Source organism: Prunus avium, chromosome 5, assembly GCF_965620075.1.
Source record: "Prunus avium chromosome 5, drPruAviu1.hap1.1, whole genome shotgun sequence".
In the NCBI taxonomy this organism is placed as follows: Eukaryota; Viridiplantae; Streptophyta; class Magnoliopsida; order Rosales; family Rosaceae; genus Prunus; species Prunus avium.
The window spans coordinates 23,865,056-23,884,317 of record NC_142288.1 but is presented as its reverse complement, the minus strand read 5'-3'; the positions used below and the strand labels follow the sequence as shown (position 1 = coordinate 23,884,317).

The following is a 19,262-nucleotide window of genomic DNA, read 5'->3' as shown; positions in this document are numbered from 1 at the left end:
ATGAAGTGAGGAATGAGAGCAAGAGGAATTCTTTCTCAGTATCCAAAATCAGGCCTTTGGTTTACTATGCTTTGCTGAATGTAAACATAAGCAAAAAATAGAAGCTTGTGGAGATGCCAAATGGGAGCCTCGAGAAGCGGATGTACTCTCAAAATTCTTTGAATATCTTACAGAGGTTGAACATAATGATAGATGCTGCATCTGCACTGGAATACCTACACCGTGGTTATTCAATACCTATTGTGCACTGTGATAGGAAGCCAAGCAATATATCACCAATTTTGCTGATGGACCATTATGGGAAATGACAAGTTAGTAGCACATTTGTCTTCCTCTACCAAAAGGGTAACATGGCATTGTTTAGAGCCTCTCATTCCGCTCTGTGTTCCCATATGAAGAAAAATATATGCCATTCATTTAATTTCAAGATAGCCACATTATTTTGTTGTGGGAAAATGATGGAATTTAGACAGGCACAAGTCATGGCCACTCTCACACTTTCTCCAGCAATCAAATCTAAAGACAATTTATTTGTGGTGACGGAGGGTCCATGCTTTCCCTACCCAAATGGAAATGGCTTTCCCAGTGTTTCACATATCACGGAACCCACCGCGGAAAAAGTAAGAAGGAAGTGGTCTTTTTCCCTTTTGTTCCAATGCCACCTGCACGAAATTGAGGCTCAAGGAAAAAACAAACAAAATATCAAAAGGTCACAAAAGACTTCAGTTCACAGGATGAAAGATCATGTGTGTTGTTGCCTTGAGCTCAAAAGACGTGATCAAGAAAGCTAAAGGCTTGTGAGGGTTCAGCTCATTACCAAATCATTGACAGCAACAGGGCCAATACGAAATTACAAGATTTGATGGCCCAAGACCTAATGGTCTCATACGCATACGCATTGCGCTCGTCTCACATCTCAAGATCAGTCAGTCTCAAGCCGACATTCCAAGACTCTACGGTCTCAAATACAATGGGCTCATTCATAACAAGTCTCAAGCCCAACGAACTTGTCCATTAAACAAATCTAGTTGGCGAACAATTGGTGCAAAGTCTCAAGTTCGCAAATTATGGATTAATGGGCTTAAATTCTAAAATGCCCATTAATTCCCAAATCAATAAATTGAAGCCCAAGTGGTACAAAACCACATCAAAGGCCCAAGTGGTACAAAACCACGCAAATTAATTTCTAAATTTGGAACTACGTCGGTTTGATCCCGTCAAGGGTACATAGGCAGTCTAGCATCCTACTAGACACAACCACAACAAAATATGAATAATTGGTTACATTAACCAAATTCTCCCAAATTAAATCTCTCTTCACACAAATCAATTTGGAACTACGTCGGTTTGATCCCATCAAAGGTACGTAGGCAATCTACCATATCAATAAACGCAACCACAACCAAATTTGAATCCCTGGTTTATCCAAACCAAATTCACCAAAACTCTTTCCCAAATGCAAATGTCAATTGCAAAAAATTAGCGGGTTCATCTAAATTGCTCATTATTTTTCTTGGACATTGACAATAAGGAAAAAATGGTACAAAACCCTCAAAATTTTCCCATGGGTCATCTACCCATGCAAAATTCAATATGATTAAATTCAAATCTCTCAAGCACAAATTCTAAATCAGTGGGCCACACTTACCCATTAATTTCCAATTTTTCCAATGGGTCATCTACCTATGAAAATTTCAACATCTCCAAATTGCCTCAAAGACACAAATTTTTAATTAGTGGGCCACAGTTACCTATTAATTTCCAAATCAATTCCGAACTACGTTGGTTTGATCCCATCATGGGTACATAGGCAGTCTAGCATCCTAATAGACGCAATCGCAACCAAATTTGAATATCTAGTTCATTCTTAACCAAATTCACCACAAACACACATCAAAATCGAATCCCTGGTTTATTCAGCTAAATTCACTCCAACACTTTTTTCAATCAAATTCATTCAAATTCCTCCATTTTGCAATGAGTCATTTACTCATTGCAAATCTTTGAACTACGAGTGGCTTGATTCCCGCGAGGGATACGTAGGCACCATGAGGTTGGACTTGGGAGCAGCTGCAAAACCAAACACACACGTTATGTTTCTTTATGATGGAATCAAATGGTGTTCCCTTGAAGTAAGGGATTGTAATTAAGAGACTTGTGTCTCGAATGGGTCGAACCTAAAATAATAAAATCTCATTATTTAATTAGTGGTGGTGAAATTATGTTGGGATGTTCACATTTTTCTTCAACACTATGTTCTAAAGTGCACTTTCTGGTCTAGATTCAAATTATTCTTGAATCTCATAGAGCAGTGCATATGTCTGGATGATACACATGCGCCCACGTAAACTCACTACTAGCCGGAGGAAAATATTTTGTATACTTATGGTAAAAACTTTTTTACATTGTCACTATGATGGTATGTCAAAGTCAATCATATATTAATTGCTTTATATTTTAATTTTTATATATAATAATGTGTGATTAACTTATAAAATTGTCAATTGGCATAACTTACATGCATCGGAATGTCACTATAGTTAGGTTACTTCTCCCATCATATATCACAAGTTTGTGACAAACAACTATGCAATTTTGGAGCTATTTTGAATGAAATTTGATACAACCAATTCACAGGCAGAACTACTTAGTGAGCTACACTGGGATGTAGCCCAGCTAGTTTTTTGGAAAAGAAAATATTAAACATACATAGCTCATTGACTGAGATTATCATCTTGTGATTTCTTGGCAGTTTCTCACGTAAAGAAGTACGCAAATTTGAAGTCCCACATAAAAAAAATAAATATCCTAGTATCCTAATTGGTCCCACATAATGAAGTATCCTCGATTATAATAAACTAATATTTATAAAAAATAATATATATGTATCAAAAACATATTTAGAGAATAAATTTATTTTGCAATGTTGGTTTCACCAACTAGTTTTTGATTGGGTAATGCTAGACTTATCATATTTTTAGAGTGTTGCTAAACGAACCCTAAAATTAACTGAGCACACCCTAATATTTAAATCAAAATATAAAATTAACTATGTACACCCTATCTAACTATCAAAAATACCCCTTATACACCCTAAGAGCATCTCCAGCGCAGCCCGCCAAACCGGGTAAAAGGCCCCCCAGGGCAAGGTTTGGCCCTCCAGCGCTGCAGCCTGCAGCCCAGTTTCGCCTGGGTCCCACCAGCCCGGGCAAGCCCAAGGGCAGATTTCGCCTAGGCTTCAGCCCGAGTTTTGTGACGTCAGCGAGCAAAAAAATATTTTAAAAATCCAAAAAAATATTTTAAAACTCCAAAAAAATTTCAATTTTTTTTTTAAATACCAAAAAATTATAGATACTTTCCCTATAAATACATAACAATATTATTCACTTTCTAAATTGTTTATATTTTGTTGCATAATATTTTTTTCCTTTCTTGCCTTAGACTTGCCCTAGACTTAGCCCTCATGGGTGGAACCACAAATGGCAAGGCTGACACTATTCATGTGAATAGTGGCAGCCCTTGCTTGCCCTTGCCCTAGACTTAGCCCTTATGGATGGACATGCTCTAATACACTCAATCACACAACACCAAATGCACAAAGAAATTCGAATGCAGATAAAATTTCATTCTTTTGGTGATGGTTCTTAGCATCATGGGTAATGCTCAACTTGGCATAACGATCCATGAGACTTTTCTTTCAACCTAAACCTAAAAAACCAAAATTAATACCTCTTTTGATGACTCCCTCGACATGTTTGAAGCATCCATGAGACTTGTTTGCATCAATGAATTAATAAATAACAATGAAACAAATTGTTGGAGTTAATATTAAGGTTTTTGGAAGTATGATGTTTTGCTTACGTTTGATTATGGTTGAATATGGTGAATATGGTGTACTTATTAAAATTACATTTGTTTCATAGTTCAATATATCCCTTTTGGTCATTTTATATTAGGGTAAATTAGTAATTTAATAAATAGTTTGGTAGTAGGGTGTACTCAGTTAATTTTAGGGTTTGTTTAGTAGCACTCTATTTTTATACCACATTGTGTACCACCTCTCTAATAGAACTGGAGCCTACCAATACAATAGGACCCACCTCTATTAGGTGGTACACAATGTGGTATAAAAATGTGGTAAGTCTAGCATTTCCCTTTTTGATTTACTTCTGTTGAAGTAATTTCATCCCTACTTGATGTATGAAGGTACATAAATTTTTTAGAAAATCAATAGCATCTATTTGGTTGATCGTGCTACTTGCAAACCTCTAATTAGGAGACTCATTTATTTTTTTATGACCATCAAATAAGATGATTTATATAGTAAATTTTGTTTAACATGCACAATTTGTTTGATGGTACAAACATTAAAATTATAGACAAACGATCATTGAAGAAGTCTCTAACGATACATATACGCACGAAGATAGTTATAAATACCAAAAGATAACTTACTATATCACACCAGTATGATTTCTGTAGCATCTTTCAATCTCGTAGGATTCTCCAACATTTCTTTTGTTTTTGTGAAACTTCTCCAACATTTTGTTGGACCAAATTTAAGCATGAATACTGCCCATGCACAAATTACAAATGAAATCCGTTGCTTTCCCCATTACAAACCAAGAAAACAACAGTTGACTGGAAAGAAATCATCCTATTTTCTATCCAACTAGTGCAATTCTTTAAGAATGAAAAAAAGAAAATAACTATATACAATTTCTTCAAGTGTAAACAGGGCAGCCTTCAACAATCACCCCTTTAGCCGTAGGGCAAGTAGCCAAGGGGCACCCATCAAGGTCATTTCCCCACCAGCTAAGGCTAATGTCCTCCAACCCCAAGCTAAAATACAGAAGCACCCCCATGAAGGCAAGGCCAGCATCAAGTGCCCCCGAGAGCACATAATTGTGCCTCCTCCACCAATCTGGCCTATACCTATACACAACAAAACCAGACAGAAAACCCAAAATGATCCAAGAAGTGTAGTTGACTGCAGTTGCAGGTGGCATATACCCTGTGGCACCAATTAGGACTGGCATGTTGATGAGCCTGATCCACTCTTGGTTTGGGAAGGCCTTAGCAGCTGCCCATACAACAACGGGGGCAACTGCACCACCCAAGAAGAACCAATTGACTGCCTCATATGTGCCCAAGTTACCAAATATTCTTCTAGGGCCAATCAAGCCCCATATGACTGAGGCATCATAGAACACTGTGTCACTTGGGCAAGTCCACACTGATGATGTGTCCTCACATATGTCTGGGATGGTTTCCATCAGCCACCAAGCAGTGCCCAAGTAGACAATTCCAGCTATCAGGGTACCCACAACCTGAGAGGTGAATTTAATTGTTAAGGATATTGGGATTGGAAGGAAATTATTATAAGAAGAGAAATACAATTATACTATTTGTACGTTATTTATTGACCACATTATGTGATCTGTGAATGCGATACAAATAGCGGCACTTGAAAAAATAGGAAGTGACCTGAGCCATGAACATGGTTCTAGGAGGGATTTTCATGTAGTGACCAAGCTTGAAGTCTTGCAAAAATGTGATGGCTTGTGTCATACTTATGTAGCCATACACCTTGAAGCACATATTGGCAACTGGGTAACCTGGGTATATATACCCAATTATATACTCAGTGATGATGTTTAAGCCTGGTGTCTGTCATTAGAAAGATGAACTGATTAATGAAGCAACATATTAGTTAAAAGACTAAAATGTCCAACAACATTGGCTGTTAAGGGAAAGTACCAGAAAATAGGTACCTGATTTGTGATGGCTGTGATGATCCCAATTGGGAGGGTGAAGAAAATGGCAATAGCACAAGCTAGTAAAACACCCCACCAAGGCAACTGAAGCTGGTCATTGTAGTATTCGCAGGTAAAAACAGTGACTGCAATGTTGACCAAAAGTATGACCACAAACCACCACTCAGGCACTTGAGTGTATCTCTGCATAAGTCTTGTGTGTATGTCCATTTGCTTCTCTTTGAAACTTGCTTTGCTTTGCTCCCATATTTCCCTACAAATACACCATATGGCCAAAGAATGAGCTTCTAAACACTGCCTAAACCAATTGACTCAAATGTGAAAAATTTAAGAGAAAATCTTCTCTATCGTTGATCGTATACAATTATGTGTCTATCTTTATCATAATGTGATTTATAGAAATCGGTACATAGTTGTATACAACTAGCTCTAGTGAAAATTTTCTCTAAACTTGAACATAGTGTATTGTCAAATTGTTACCTTCCATGAAACAGAGCAACATGTACAATTGTAGCAGTGAGTGCAGCAAAGCCAACGCCGTAAGTTATTGCGAAAAATGTGCTGAGGTAAAGCGGACCTTCTCGATCGTACGCCGCGGAATCAAGGTGGAAATTGGAGTCAATGATAGCTGTTATGTTGTACTCTTGACCATCTGATGTGAACATTGTGTCTGAAAAAATTGGGAAGGTTTTGGCTTTGTAGACATTAAGCCAATAGCAAAAAGGAGTCAATATGTACATGACAAAGAAAAAACCAGCAGCAACATTGGCTGTGGCAAACCATGGGCTTGCAAGTGGGCTTCCAAGGTAGGAGGAGATGGTTGACCAGTCAAGCCCAACGGCTCCAATTCCAAGCCCATAAAGACCTGAGCCAAGCTGTTGGGCCAGGACATTTTTGGGGAAAATCCAACAAATCCAAGAGAGGGAAGTTAGCATTTGAAAGAGGTAGCCAGGGAAAACATAGTACGCAAAGCTGCACATGAAGGCAATAAGGAAGAACTGTGTTCTGGTCAATCCTCCCTTCGGCCTTGCTTCTTTCTCATGGAGGGCCCTGTGGTAATGAAGTTTTCTCACATTTTAGTCACTAAATAACGTGGCATGGCATGTGACATGTTAGCGTTTCACTTAATAAATAAATGAGATTCGAGCAAGACTGCGGGATATAAACACATATAAACACATGTATATTTCACATTATTGATATATTGTAAGCATATTGTAACAATTTGATTACATCACCTTAGCTCAAGTCCAAGAACTAGTTAGTTAGGACTTGTGTTTTAGTTTTACAACCAAACCCAGTGGCGGATCCACAGAGACTAAAGATGATTTTTTAATTTACAAGATACGTAAAAATGTATTATCTTCTTCGATAAGTAAAAATCCTATGTAAGTATTCTACGTGCAAAAATGTGGTAGAGAATAAAGATGTGCTATAATTGTGAATGATGATTTGTAATTAATGGACGACTGAATCTAGCATCTTTCGACAAAATCATCCATATATACAAAATATGTTATATTTGATAAGAAAATAGGTGAATAAATGTAGATAAAATTGCAGTAATTTAATTACTATCTCTGTCGCTTCATTATTTCGTGGCATGCATGAAATGAAAGACTGAAAAGGACACTACTTGAATGCAAACCAGTCAAAAGGCCAATCAACTCCATGGCCACCCAAACACACCGGAATCAATGGAATATTTATAGTAAATTTATAAAATAAAAATAAATAAAATAAAATAAAGATATGACAAAATTAAACACTCTATAATCTATTAACATACATATTATTTATATATATATATATATATAGTAAGTAAAAATTAAAAGAAAAAGATGAAGGTATTACCTGAACAATGAAACTTGGACAAGGTTTGCCGGCCACCACATAGCAGCTGGTTCAACCAAGTACCTCCTGAAAATCCCAGCCCAACCAAACCCCAACACCTACCATTCAATTCAATTTCAAACCCCATCATCAACCCTAATCAACATAATTTCAAAATAATAATCTTCAATTAAACTCTACAAAACCAATATAATATAACTGGAAGAAGTTAACAAATTACTTAAATAAAAATATTAACCTGAGTTGTTAAGATAACAAGCAGGGACACAAAGAAGGTGATGTGCTTCTTGTAAAAAACTTTAACCACAGTAACAATATGAATGGCGTAGACGGTTCCAGCTCCAGAGTTGGCAAAGATGGTGATGAGGACATGTTCTTTGACATTGAAGGGTCCAGGGTTGAGGGTGAACTCCCAGCGGGAGCCTTTGAAGAAGGCATGGGTTGTGATTTTGGAAGCCATGAGCTGCCCCAGAGGCACCACAGCAATCTGGGCAGAGATGGCGGTGATCGAAAGAGGCTCTGTTCTGTACCAGAAGAACTGATTGAGGAAGGAGAGGAGGGTGCAGGAGAGGGTACCCAGAACCCACATTCGAAATGTTAGGACTGGGAGGGAGGGATCGTCTGTGGTTGGTACAGTCAGAGCAACCTGTTCCACTGGTGAGTTTTCTTCTTCTTCTTCTGGGTTTTTTTGAAGTTTTGGTTGAGAAGATGAGGGCTGGCCATAAAAGTCTTCATCTTTCTTGTCCTTAGAAACTGCACAGCCAGAAAACAAAATTAGAAAGAGAAAAAGGGAATTTATTGATTGATGGGGAGGGCTTGCTTACTGAGAGGGCTTGTGATTTCATGAGTGGATTCTTCCATGGATTCTGTGCTTTCTGTCATTCTGTGTGTCAATAGTTTCTAACATGTATTTATGTCTTGTTTTTAAGGTGGTAGTGGTGGATTAAAATTGAATGATATGAGGACGGAGAATCTAAGGAGGTAGATAAGTTGTGAAATTTTCTTGGGTCATAACTAATTTTAGGGTATAATAAATTTCTATCATACCTAATTTAGATAATTAGAAGAAAAAAATAATTAGTTAGCTAATTAGCTAGCAGGTTATTCTGAGTTGTTGCAGCTGTTCACCCTCGTGGTGCTATTTTGTATATGTTTTTTTTTCTTCTACACATCTAATACGAAGTTGAGAATATTAGTTGATTGTATTCAATTCAATCCAATATTAGTCACCGATGAGCTGAACATTACTACAAGTAAGCTTGATATATGTTTCTTCCACTGCCTAAAATATCCTCTCTTTTTTGAATCTATTGCAATCATGTACTGAACGACAAAAAATATGGTGGCGTATAGGAAGAATTTTGAGTGGTCCATGGAACATGGATAGTTTGTTTGGTAGCCACAGCGCAGAATAATACCTACCCTTCCAAGGCCAACTGATTTTACAGTTGGTGAGTATAACCACATGCCCAATTGGAAAAGAAATTGAAAAGAAACAAAAAGTGGAAGAGTTGACCAAGGTTTGGGAAATCTATGTTCTAAAGTGCACTTTCTGGTATGGATTCAAATTTTTCTTGAATCTCATCGAGCAGTGCATATGTGTGGATGATACACATGCGTCCACGTAAACTCACTACTAGCCGGAGGAAAATATTTTGTATACTTATGGTAAAACAATGTGTGATTAACTAATGAAATTGTCAATTGACATAACTCACAATGCAACGAGATATGTCACTATAGTTAGGTTACTCCATCATATATCACAAGTTTGTGACAGACAGCTCCGCAATTTTGGAGCTATTTTGAATGAAATTTGATACAAGTTACAACCAATTCACGGGTGGAACTACCTAGTGGGCTACACTGGGTTGTAGCTCAGCTAGTCTTTTGGAAAAGAAAATATTAAACATACATAGCTCATTGACTGAGATTATCATTTTGTGACTTCTTGGCAGTTTCTCACGTGAAGAAGTGTGCAAGTTTGAAGTTCCACATAAAAAAATAAATATCCTAGTATCCTAATTGGTCCCACATAAAGAAGTATCCTCGATTATAATAAACTATGTTAAAATAAAAAATATACGTGTGAAACTTAGCCTTAGCAGCGGTCCCAATACATGATGTTTTTTGTATTCTTTGTTATGAAAGTTTCGTAGGTAAAATTTTTATCCCCGACTCTCCAATTTTAATATTTTCATTGATTTGTCTACATATGAGAAAAATTTGTCTAAATGAAATTCACCCTTTTCCGAATAAGATGAAACAAAAAAGTCACAAAGATATCATTTGATAGATAGGTTGATTAGCAACAAGATGGATTCAGATGACAATAACAAAATATTTCAATTCTCTCAAGGATCTCATAGTAAAACTTCAATAGGTACACTTTTAATTATTTTGTTAAACATATATTCATTTTCATAATATGCTTTTTTTTTTTTATTGCATCTAATATGTATCTGTTTTATTTTAATTCTACTTAGAAATTAGTCAAAGTAGCTATGAATTGCATGATTTATATGATTTAATATATACTTTTGTTTTAGCCAAAGAATTTAGCTAGTCTCACCATCGAAAAATTCATGATTCCACCCTCAAATTAATTGCCAAGAAATCTGAAGAAGATGGTTTGGCGTTATTGGTAGGTTGTTGTAACTTGCACGGATTTTATAATCTCCCATATAATGCTGTCGAATATCATGCCAAGCTGCTTCCTAAAGTGATATAAGCAAATGATAATATGCAAGAGACCCAGCTTTTAATTTAAGGGGGCCCAAGAGCTCATCATCAACATAAACATAAACCAACCCGGCTTCCTAAATTGAGAAGCAAATAATAATGTGCATGAGACACTCCCTTTAATTTTATAAGGGGTCCCAGGCAGACACATTCATGTGAATAATTCTTCTCATTTCTTGCACATTTTGTTAAGAAAGATTAGGGTTTAAGTTAAAGGACTTGCGTGATCAAATGGATAGTAAATAAAATTAGATAATTAAAATGCACATTAATAGCACATATCTAATCGAACAGCTGTTATTCCATTATTCATTTTTTATCAAACATCTATAAATAAGGGAAAAAAAGCCTCATGGAATATGATATTATCACATGATCCTTGAGACTTTTTATACGCATGAAATGACCAAATGATATTGTTGACGTCTTTATATAACCCATCTAAATCATTTCTCCTGTTCCCATAGCAGATTGAAACCAATGCTATAGCATTGTGGACCCAACAACCTACCCCACTCAACCACCAAATAAAGTATGTTTCACATTTTTCTTTCTTATTAAAACTATCAAAATGCCAATGGGGTTTAGTTTGGTGAAAGAAAAAAAACATCGACTTACTGATTAAAGGTCTTAGGTTCGAATTCTCATGGCATTTTAGTTATATGTGTAAGTTTAGACTATCACTTGTACTTTAAAAAAAACTATCAAGATTACACAAGTTTTATGTAACTAGTAAGAGTCACCATAGATTTGCACTGACGTTTAAGGACCATAAAGCAAATGATGAATTAGGTTGTAATACAGCCAATCACGTGTAAGTGATTTTTGACTGTTGATGCATGTAATTTGTAAATTTACATTTTATCAATAGTCATAAGTCACTTAAGCACACTCTTACACCAAAAATATGGAACACTTTAGTACTCTAGGCGGTCTAGTGTGGCAGTCTAGTGTGGTAACTTTGTAATTTAGCGCCAAAGTGATGTCATTTCTCAGGACAGCTTCAAGGCAACTTGTCATCTTCCTAATCAGTAAGTTTAGAACTCACCCAACTCCGACACATCTCTCCATTACTCTAAGCTCACAGTCTTGAGTCTCAGAGAACCCTAAAACTCTCCCTCTCACTCTCTCTCTTTTCCACGGCCATCTTTATAAACCCACCATGGCACAGTGGCCAGGTACAAATATTTTAATCTATGCATGTAATTCTCATATCTTCAACATTTCTGGCATTTACTGGCCTAGCAGATGATCAGTCCACCACCCATTTCATAATTAAAGAAAAAGTTTCAATTTTTTTTTTAAATTTTTTTCAAATATTGGGTTTTTCTCCTGTAGCCAAATTCATTGTTAATTACTGGGTTTTAGCTATATGTTGTCCCTGATCTTGTGTGATTTTTGAAGTGGGTTTCTTTATTAGCTTTTTACTTTTCTCACAGCATTTCTGTCTTTACCAATTGCCATTTACTTCTTTTTGGGGCTCATTGATGGCTTGATTGATCACCATTACTGCTCTTTATCATTGGTTTCAGTTGTTTGATCCTTTACGTAATCACTGCTCTGTTTTGTCAACAGGAATTGCGTCCAAGACTAGTTGATAGCCAATTTTATAGTGGACCAATATCTGGTGAGGAAAAGGTGATCTCCTTGTTGCTCTTGAATTTTTGTATTTACATATGCATCTTTTGGATTTTCAGTTTTGATTGTACTAAAAAGTGATGCTGATTGCTGCTGTATCTGCAATTGTTTGGATGCCCTGTAGCAGAGGGTCTTGAATTTTGTATAGTGGCTCAGGGGTCTGTGCTTTGCTCATCGTAATCTCGATTTCTGATGGCGGAATTTGTTGGGCCGAGGTTGTATAGTTGCTGTAATTGCAGAAACCATGTTGCCCTTCATGATGATGTCATTTCTAAAGCCTTTCAGGTGAAGAACTTTGCTTTGCTTTGATTAAGCTGTTGTGCTTCTTTTGATTGTCTATCATTAAGAAAGAGACCTGCTTTGATATGCTAATGAGAATCTGTTCTATAAAATGAAATGAATAGACGTTTACTTGTCACTGGATTTTGGATGAAATGGGGAATAAAAGTTTAGCCTTCGTGTAAGTTGAAATGAAGACTCAATTCAAACTTGATAGCCAACGGAAGGAGGCAATTAGTTGTTTTCTGTTTGGTTGAGGGTTTTTATGTTCTGCATACGTATTGATTTGGTTAATGTGTATATTAGATAGTCTTGTTCTGGATGTGACTATGATGAGAGGATTGCAAGAACATTACTTGATTCGGCTATTTCTTTTCCTAAATCATAGGGTAGAAATGGTCGAGCCTTTCTGTTTTCACATGCAATGAACATTACAGTCGGGCCGAAAGAAAACAGACAACTCATGACTGGTCTGCACACTGTTGCTGATGTCTCCTGCTGCGACTGCCATGAGGTGCTGGGTTGGAAGTACGAACGAGCCTATGAGGAAACACAGAAGTACAAGGAAGGGAAATTCATACTTGAGAAATCAAAAATCGTCAAGGAAAACTGGTAGTATGTGTGGAGGCTTTTAGTTCATCTGTCTGCATGTCAAATGTAAGTGTATGGGATGCTCATGCTTCTATTCATCTTGTTCAAGAAATCTCATCAATTGAAAATATCAATTATTGTACCTTGTTGTGCATTCATTTCGTGTTCCTCGTGTGAATATTGTATTGGGGATGATTGATTTTGTTAATAAATTGTGAATAACTCTTTCAGTTTAGCTTGTGGAATTAAATTTGAAATTTTGCATACAATTTTCTGTTCCACTCATTGCATATAGAACCTTCGTGTTTCAATGGATGCCAATGGGTTTTGCACTTCAACAGAAGTTGATGATTGAATGTAGAACGAAGGGAAATAAGAACAAGAATTTGCTGATGAAGAATTACAAATTTGTGCTGGATAGGAGAAATCTGTTGCTAGTTAGGTGTTCCTGGGTGAAAGGAAATGGCCACGAACACTACATAAGCACAAAATATATAAAGCAGATCCTTCTTCTTCACTTGCAAAGTGTCAAAGTTCCACTAATAAACCAACATATAATCACAGCAGATATATACCTAAAAGCAAATGGATTTACAAAAGTTAAAAAATGACCAGAATCAAATGAATATTATAGAACAAAAGGAAATAAAAAAGACCCTGGCAGGAACATGGTACACCAGTTAACTATTTTCTGTTTTGCTGTGTACCCTTTCTTTGGAATTTGTCCACTAGAGACAACTCAGACAAGGAACAAATGCTTGGCAAGCTAAAAGTTTTCTATTTATACGAGATAGCAGAGTTCATTGCTGAGCTACTTCATGAACCATACAATCAGGACTGGAACCTTACCTACCTATCTGAACCTTTACAGCATTGATCAAACCTGTACGTATCTGATCATAAAACTCTAACATTCTTGGCATCTGAAGCAGAAGCAACGTTGGATGCTTGCTTGTTTAGTTCCTTTCATCAGTACGCAGATGCCGAGTCCCTTGATCCGAAATTAATTCACGCAATGCTGCAGGCTGTACCCAATCGTACAAACAAGATTATAGTATCCTTTATCACCTGCTCTCTTACATAGTAAAAATTTTCTCCTTATTTTTTTCTTCGTTGTCTTCCATTATCTCTATCATAGTAAGATTTCTCTCTTTCTTATAATCTTTTATTTCTTCCTTGGCTGGGCCAACTGATATCACCTCTGTTTTAGAAACTATCTTCCTCAACTTGGTCGCTATTAGCGCTGGATCCAACTGTCCTACCACTGTTAGCTTTTGGTTCTCCGCATCCCAACTGGTCGAACTAACCCCTGTTCATCCAAATAAACAGAAAAATGAATGGAAAATACAAAAAGAAACTTCTTTGGAATGCTTTCAATATTGAGGCTCCTCAAACAAAACTGAGCAAGAAAAGTTAGAATTATACCCTTTATGGCACAGACAGCTTTCATGACTTTCTTCATTGTTTTGTAACCAGCATTCACCTTCAGTTCCAACTTCTGCTGCATGTATGTCTCTGTAGACTTAGCAGGATTGCCAAGAGGAAACTAAATTGAAAGAAAGAGAACGTGTTAAAGTTGGAAAAGCACCCTGAGCCATATTGTTAAGACTTAAGAGTAAGAACACAACTACACAAACGAAAAGTAGAAATTTTAGAAGCAAGAACACATGAGGTATAATTAATCTTAGATAGATGTTGTGCATAGCAAACTAAGAAATCACCTTTGTCCCAACATCCTCTGAAACATAAGAGCTTCTATCTCTTGCAGTGGATGCAGAGGAATCATGAAAATGAGCAATCGGGTTAGCATCTTCTGAAACATGAGAGATTCTGTCTTCCAGGTAGGATGTGGAGAAATCATGAAAGTAAGCAGTTGGATCGTCATCCATTGGTGTGAAGGAAGGTGCGGGAGAAACACATACCAGGTCTTCATCGTCCAATGATTCGAAGGAGTATGCGCGGGAATGATGAGAAAGAGTCATGGTGCCTTCATCATTAATTGATTGCAAATAATATGGAGAACCAAATGTCGGAAATTCATATCTTGATGTCACCAGAATCTTGTAATTTGATGTTTTGAAATTATCAAACTTGTCAAGAATGGGTTCTGATCCAGGCCAAACATCATCCAGGACCAACAGTGAAGGGTGCTGTCCTGTTTCCTTAAAAAATACTTGCAGCCACTTCAGTGCAATTGTGTCCTCTTGCAACTCAGGTATCTGAGAACTCTTGTGTTCAATCTGTTGATATAGCTTTCGTACAATAACGCTCAAGTTGGGCCTTTTTGAAACACGAACAAAGAAGATACTGTTCTTGAATATATCTTTAACTTCCTCATCTTGACAGAAAAATTTTGCCAATGTGGTTTTGCCGCATCCCCGAGGTCCAGTTAGCACAAGCCCTGACGCCTCATCCTTAAGAAGCTCCCTCTTCAACTCCCTCAAGAGCACATCCAAGCCAACTGTAACCGTTGAAGGTACATATTCAGTAACCTCATTTTCAGCATCCGGAGCTTCAAGTGTAGGCAATGTAGGTTCACCTATTCCCATGTCAGTTTGACCTTGTACATCTCCACTACCTTCGATTCGCTTCACCCCGACCTCTATTTTTGCTGACAAATCCAATGTCTCCTTCACATCCCTTGTTCCCTGCACACTCAATCCAACTTCAGGCTGTGAGGGTTCAAGTACGTCACATGGATCTTCAATTTCAGTTGGATCATTTTGTAATTGTACCTTACCACTCCCTTCAATTTGATCAATCACCTTCTCTATATTACTTACGGAAACCAAGCTCTCTCTCACATCCCTTGCTAATTGCACTCTCAATATATTTAACAATCCTTGAAGTGATTCATCCAATCCAAGAAGTTTGTTTGCATATTCATACCTTTTGTAGCTAGTCCACTGACGAACCTTGGAGCACTTGTGAAGTAGCTCCACACCCTCTTCCATTTGAAATCTAACATTTTCTAATTCCTCCTTTGGGAGATTCAATACCTTGTTATATGCTGTTATTTCTTCTATTAGTGGTTTTAACGAGTCTAGCGTGGATTTGACATCTTCGAGAGGACGTTTAAGCATCATAGTCTTATCCTTCACTCGCGCAACAGTATCAAATAGCACTTCGAACACTGCTCCTAGAGCAGCAGCCCCTCCTACTCCGCCTAATGGCACCACTTGATGCCCTCCGGATCCATTCCCTTCGTTTCCTTGCTGTATCGTCATGCCTGTGTTGCTTCCTGAAGACCCTCCCACATCCCCTGCTTCCTGCTGCACTTTCAGCAAATCTGACATTCTTCTTTCCAATTCATCTTGTTTGTCATGGATCTTCCTAGCCAAAAGCAAGACCTCCTTCACATCCCTTGCTTCCTGCAGCTTCAATATCTCTAACAGTATTCTAAGAGACCTATCCAACTCAACAAGTTGGTCGCTGTAACTAGGCGTTGTGCAGTTGCAGCAGCTGCCCCATGCATAACAATTCCACATACCAGTATTCGACAGCTTCCTAACAAGAACTATGCCCTCCTCCATTTGTCTTTGTAGGCTCTCGATATCATCGTTCGGGAGGCCTAACTCCACATTATGATCTCGTATCTGTTGGACGATGCGTGGCCGTAGAGATTCTAGAGTGAATTTAAGATCTCCAAGGAGGGGTTTATACTGCAAAACAGTCCTGCCCATCGATTCCTTAACGACATCATACAGCGCTCCGAAGAGTGCTCCTATGGCAGCCCCTCCAACCAAAGCCAGTGCCATGGCCACAACAACAACAATAACCCAGCGGTTTTCTATATGTTTGAATCTAAACTTAATCACATAACTTTGTATATGTTTCAATGTAAAATCCTGCTCTACCTTATTGGCGATCAGTTGGCTACTTCAGACCAGTTTCGCTCAAATCCAGAGGCCTTGATTAGCTCTTGAAGCTAACATGAATCTTGTGGGTCAAGAGACCCCCTCCAGCCTCCCCGGTTTCTTGTTGTACTTTCTTTCCCTCGAAGAAGCTCCGATCACAGAAATTATCAGAGTTAGTCAACTGGTCTCCGCTGCCTAGATTGGTACCGAGTCCAATGTTTCAATGTCCTCACACCACTTAACAGACATCTAACGGTGTTAAACTTCCACTTTATATATATATATATATATATATATATATATATATATATATATTTATTTATTTTGTTTTATTGTACATGTGTACTCCTCTTATTTGCTACCTAGAGAGATTTGTAATTAATAACTCGATAAAAATGCCACTTTAACTTTATCTTTGGCTGTAACTATGTTAGTTAATGGATTTTGAAATTTGATGGCATGTTACAAACTCTGAAATGGTTTGATGTGTTGGAAAATAAACAGTATGTAGGAGGTTATGGAATTTTGTTGTTGTAATTGGACTAATAAAGTTGAAAAAATGTAAAATAAAAATGGATTCGGCTTCGGCCTAAACCGCCCAAACTAAATTGAATTAGTATAAAATTGAATTTGAGACATAATGGTTTGCTAATGCAGAATTACATATATATGTGATTTAAAAGCCTGAAAACTAAAGCAAAAGATCAAATAAAATATTTGTTTACAGTAATTATTTTCAGCACACCTCTCTCTCTCTCTTCTTCTTTCTTCTGATTTTGGTTTTTTAGCACACCACTCTCCCTTCAATTCGTTTGATCGATGAAACCAAGCCTTCCCTCACATCCCCCAACTGCTCCTTCACATCCCCAAACTGCTCCCTCACATTTCCTGCCCTCACATTCCGTGCTAGCCACGCCCTCAGTATATTTAACACTCTTTGAAAATCTTGATCCAATTTGGTACATTCAATTTGAGTTTGGTTTTGTACCACACCACTCTCTTCAATTCGCTTGATCACCGTCTCTGTTTCGCGGCAATTCCTCACCTTCCGTGCTTGCTGCATCGCCAGTATATCTAATAGTCCTTGAAAATATTGATTCAATTCAAAAAGTCTGTTGGTATATTCGTACTTCTTGCATCTAGCTTGCTTGGAGCACTTGCGAACGAGTTCTACACCCTTCTCTATTTGTATTCTAACAAATTCTAAGTCTTCGTTCCGGAGATTCAGCTCTGCTGTCCCTATATATGGCCTTAAGAAGTCTAGCGTCAATTTTATATGTTGGAGGGGGCATTTGAACATGTTATTCTTGTGTTTCACTTCTACAACGGTATCGAACATCACCCAGAATAATACTTCTAGAGTTTGCCCATGCACTTTGGTTTCTTCTTCATTACTTGCTGAAAATTCTTGCACATCCCCTGCCGTTAGCACTCTCAGCAAATCTAAGAGTCTTCTTTCCCATTCATCTTGTTCGTCATCCGAAAGCGAGCACTCTTTAACATCCCTTGCTTCTTGCAGCAGCTTTAGTGTTTCTAACAGTATGGTGAGAGACTTATTCAATGGGACAAGTTGGTCCATGTAACTAAGCTCTGCGTAGTTGCACCAATTGTACCAGATGCAACAGTTCCATAGACTAATAGGCTTGGATAACTTGACAGCAAGCCTTGTGCCCTCCTTCATTTGTCTTCCAAGGCTTTCTAATTCGTCTTTGAAGAGAGCCAATTTGACGTTGTTTTCATCACCAATCTGTTGGCTAATACGTGGTAGTAAAGAATCTAGTGTGAATTTGAGATTTTTGAGAAGGGGTTTAAACTTCTCATTCAAAACAGTCCTCCTCCTGCCCATCGCAACCTACTATCTAATCCAACGCAAGCAAAAAAATCAGAAAACTATATATCTCAGTTTCAATCTAGAGCTTACTCGTAAACATTGTTAGTGATTAAAATTGCGCTAAAGTTGAAATAAATACTACTTCAAACCTTAGAATTACTAGGAATCCTAGTCTAAAAACGAAAAAACAAATCCTAGCATCACTAGGAGGAAATTAAACTCTAGGAACCCTAGAATTACTAGGAATCCTAGTCTAAAAACGAAAAAACAAATCCTAGCATCATTAGGAGGAAATTAAACTCTAGGATGACTAGGAATCTTTAATTGAAGTCTAAAAGGAAAAAAAAAACCAAAATTTCCAAAAGGACTTGATCCACTCCGGAGCTTTTAATCCTAATGCTCCACTATACATCGTGCAGCCATGATTTGCTTTGGTCTCTTTTCTAAAAAAGTAACCTATTATACGGCATCGTTATGCATAAAAATCCTACACTGAGGCACTGTCTTAACTTGAAGTAAAAGTTTTTGGTTTTATCGTGTTCAAGTTTTCAGCTCTGTATTTGTAGTGTAACATAAAACAGTAATCTGAGAGTAAAATTTCTCTACATCTCCAACAGAAGAAAAGAAGTAAAAGATTACAAGAATCAAATGAGGCAGAATCCACGAAGGCATTTGAAATGATTCTGCATAGCG

General features: G+C 37.4%; 3 protein-coding genes across 7 annotated transcripts; 1 reads left to right on the top strand and 2 right to left on the bottom strand.

Annotated features, from left to right (window-relative positions):
* Nucleotides 1-4,484: 4,484 nt before the first annotated feature.
* On the bottom strand, nucleotides 4,485-8,772 carry OPT7 (oligopeptide transporter 7). Of its 2 annotated transcripts, XM_088252818.1 has the most exons (7): nucleotides 8,456-8,772; nucleotides 7,870-8,384; nucleotides 7,632-7,729; nucleotides 6,258-6,827; nucleotides 5,775-6,030; nucleotides 5,488-5,670; nucleotides 4,485-5,330 (listed from the first exon to the last, which is right to left on the bottom strand). In XM_088252818.1, exons 1-7 carry the CDS (start codon nucleotides 8,511-8,513, stop codon nucleotides 4,725-4,727), a joined length of 2,286 nt encoding a protein of 761 aa, XP_088108944.1. In that variant the 5' UTR covers nucleotides 8,514-8,772; the 3' UTR covers nucleotides 4,485-4,724. The 2 variants fall into 2 exon arrangements, with proteins under 2 accessions (XP_088108944.1, XP_088108945.1); XM_088252819.1 differs by lacking the exon at nucleotides 8,456-8,772 and having other exon boundaries at nucleotides 7,632-7,766; nucleotides 7,870-7,951.
* Nucleotides 8,773-11,399: 2,627 nt separating this feature from the next.
* LOC110758920 (protein yippee-like At4g27745) lies at nucleotides 11,400-13,116 on the top strand. 4 transcript variants are annotated; one of them, XM_088252947.1, is made up of 4 exons: nucleotides 11,400-11,551; nucleotides 11,949-12,000; nucleotides 12,139-12,296; nucleotides 12,679-13,116. In XM_088252947.1, exons 3-4 carry the CDS (start codon nucleotides 12,204-12,206, stop codon nucleotides 12,904-12,906), a joined length of 321 nt encoding a protein of 106 aa, XP_088109073.1. In that variant the 5' UTR covers nucleotides 11,400-11,551; nucleotides 11,949-12,000; nucleotides 12,139-12,203; the 3' UTR covers nucleotides 12,907-13,116. The 4 variants fall into 4 exon arrangements, with proteins under 4 accessions (XP_088109073.1, XP_088109072.1, XP_088109070.1 ...); XM_088252946.1 differs by having other exon boundaries at nucleotides 12,136-12,296; XM_088252944.1 differs by having other exon boundaries at nucleotides 11,949-12,011.
* Nucleotides 13,117-13,481: 365 nt separating this feature from the next.
* Nucleotides 13,482-16,975, bottom strand: LOC110758919 (uncharacterized). The gene is made up of 3 exons (XM_021960893.2): nucleotides 14,603-16,975; nucleotides 14,307-14,427; nucleotides 13,482-14,190 (listed from the first exon to the last, which is right to left on the bottom strand). The coding sequence occupies exons 1-3, from the start codon at nucleotides 16,637-16,639 to the stop codon at nucleotides 13,958-13,960; spliced, it is 2,391 nt and encodes a 796-aa protein (XP_021816585.1). The 5' UTR covers nucleotides 16,640-16,975; the 3' UTR covers nucleotides 13,482-13,957.
* Nucleotides 16,976-19,262: the final 2,287 nt, after the last annotated feature.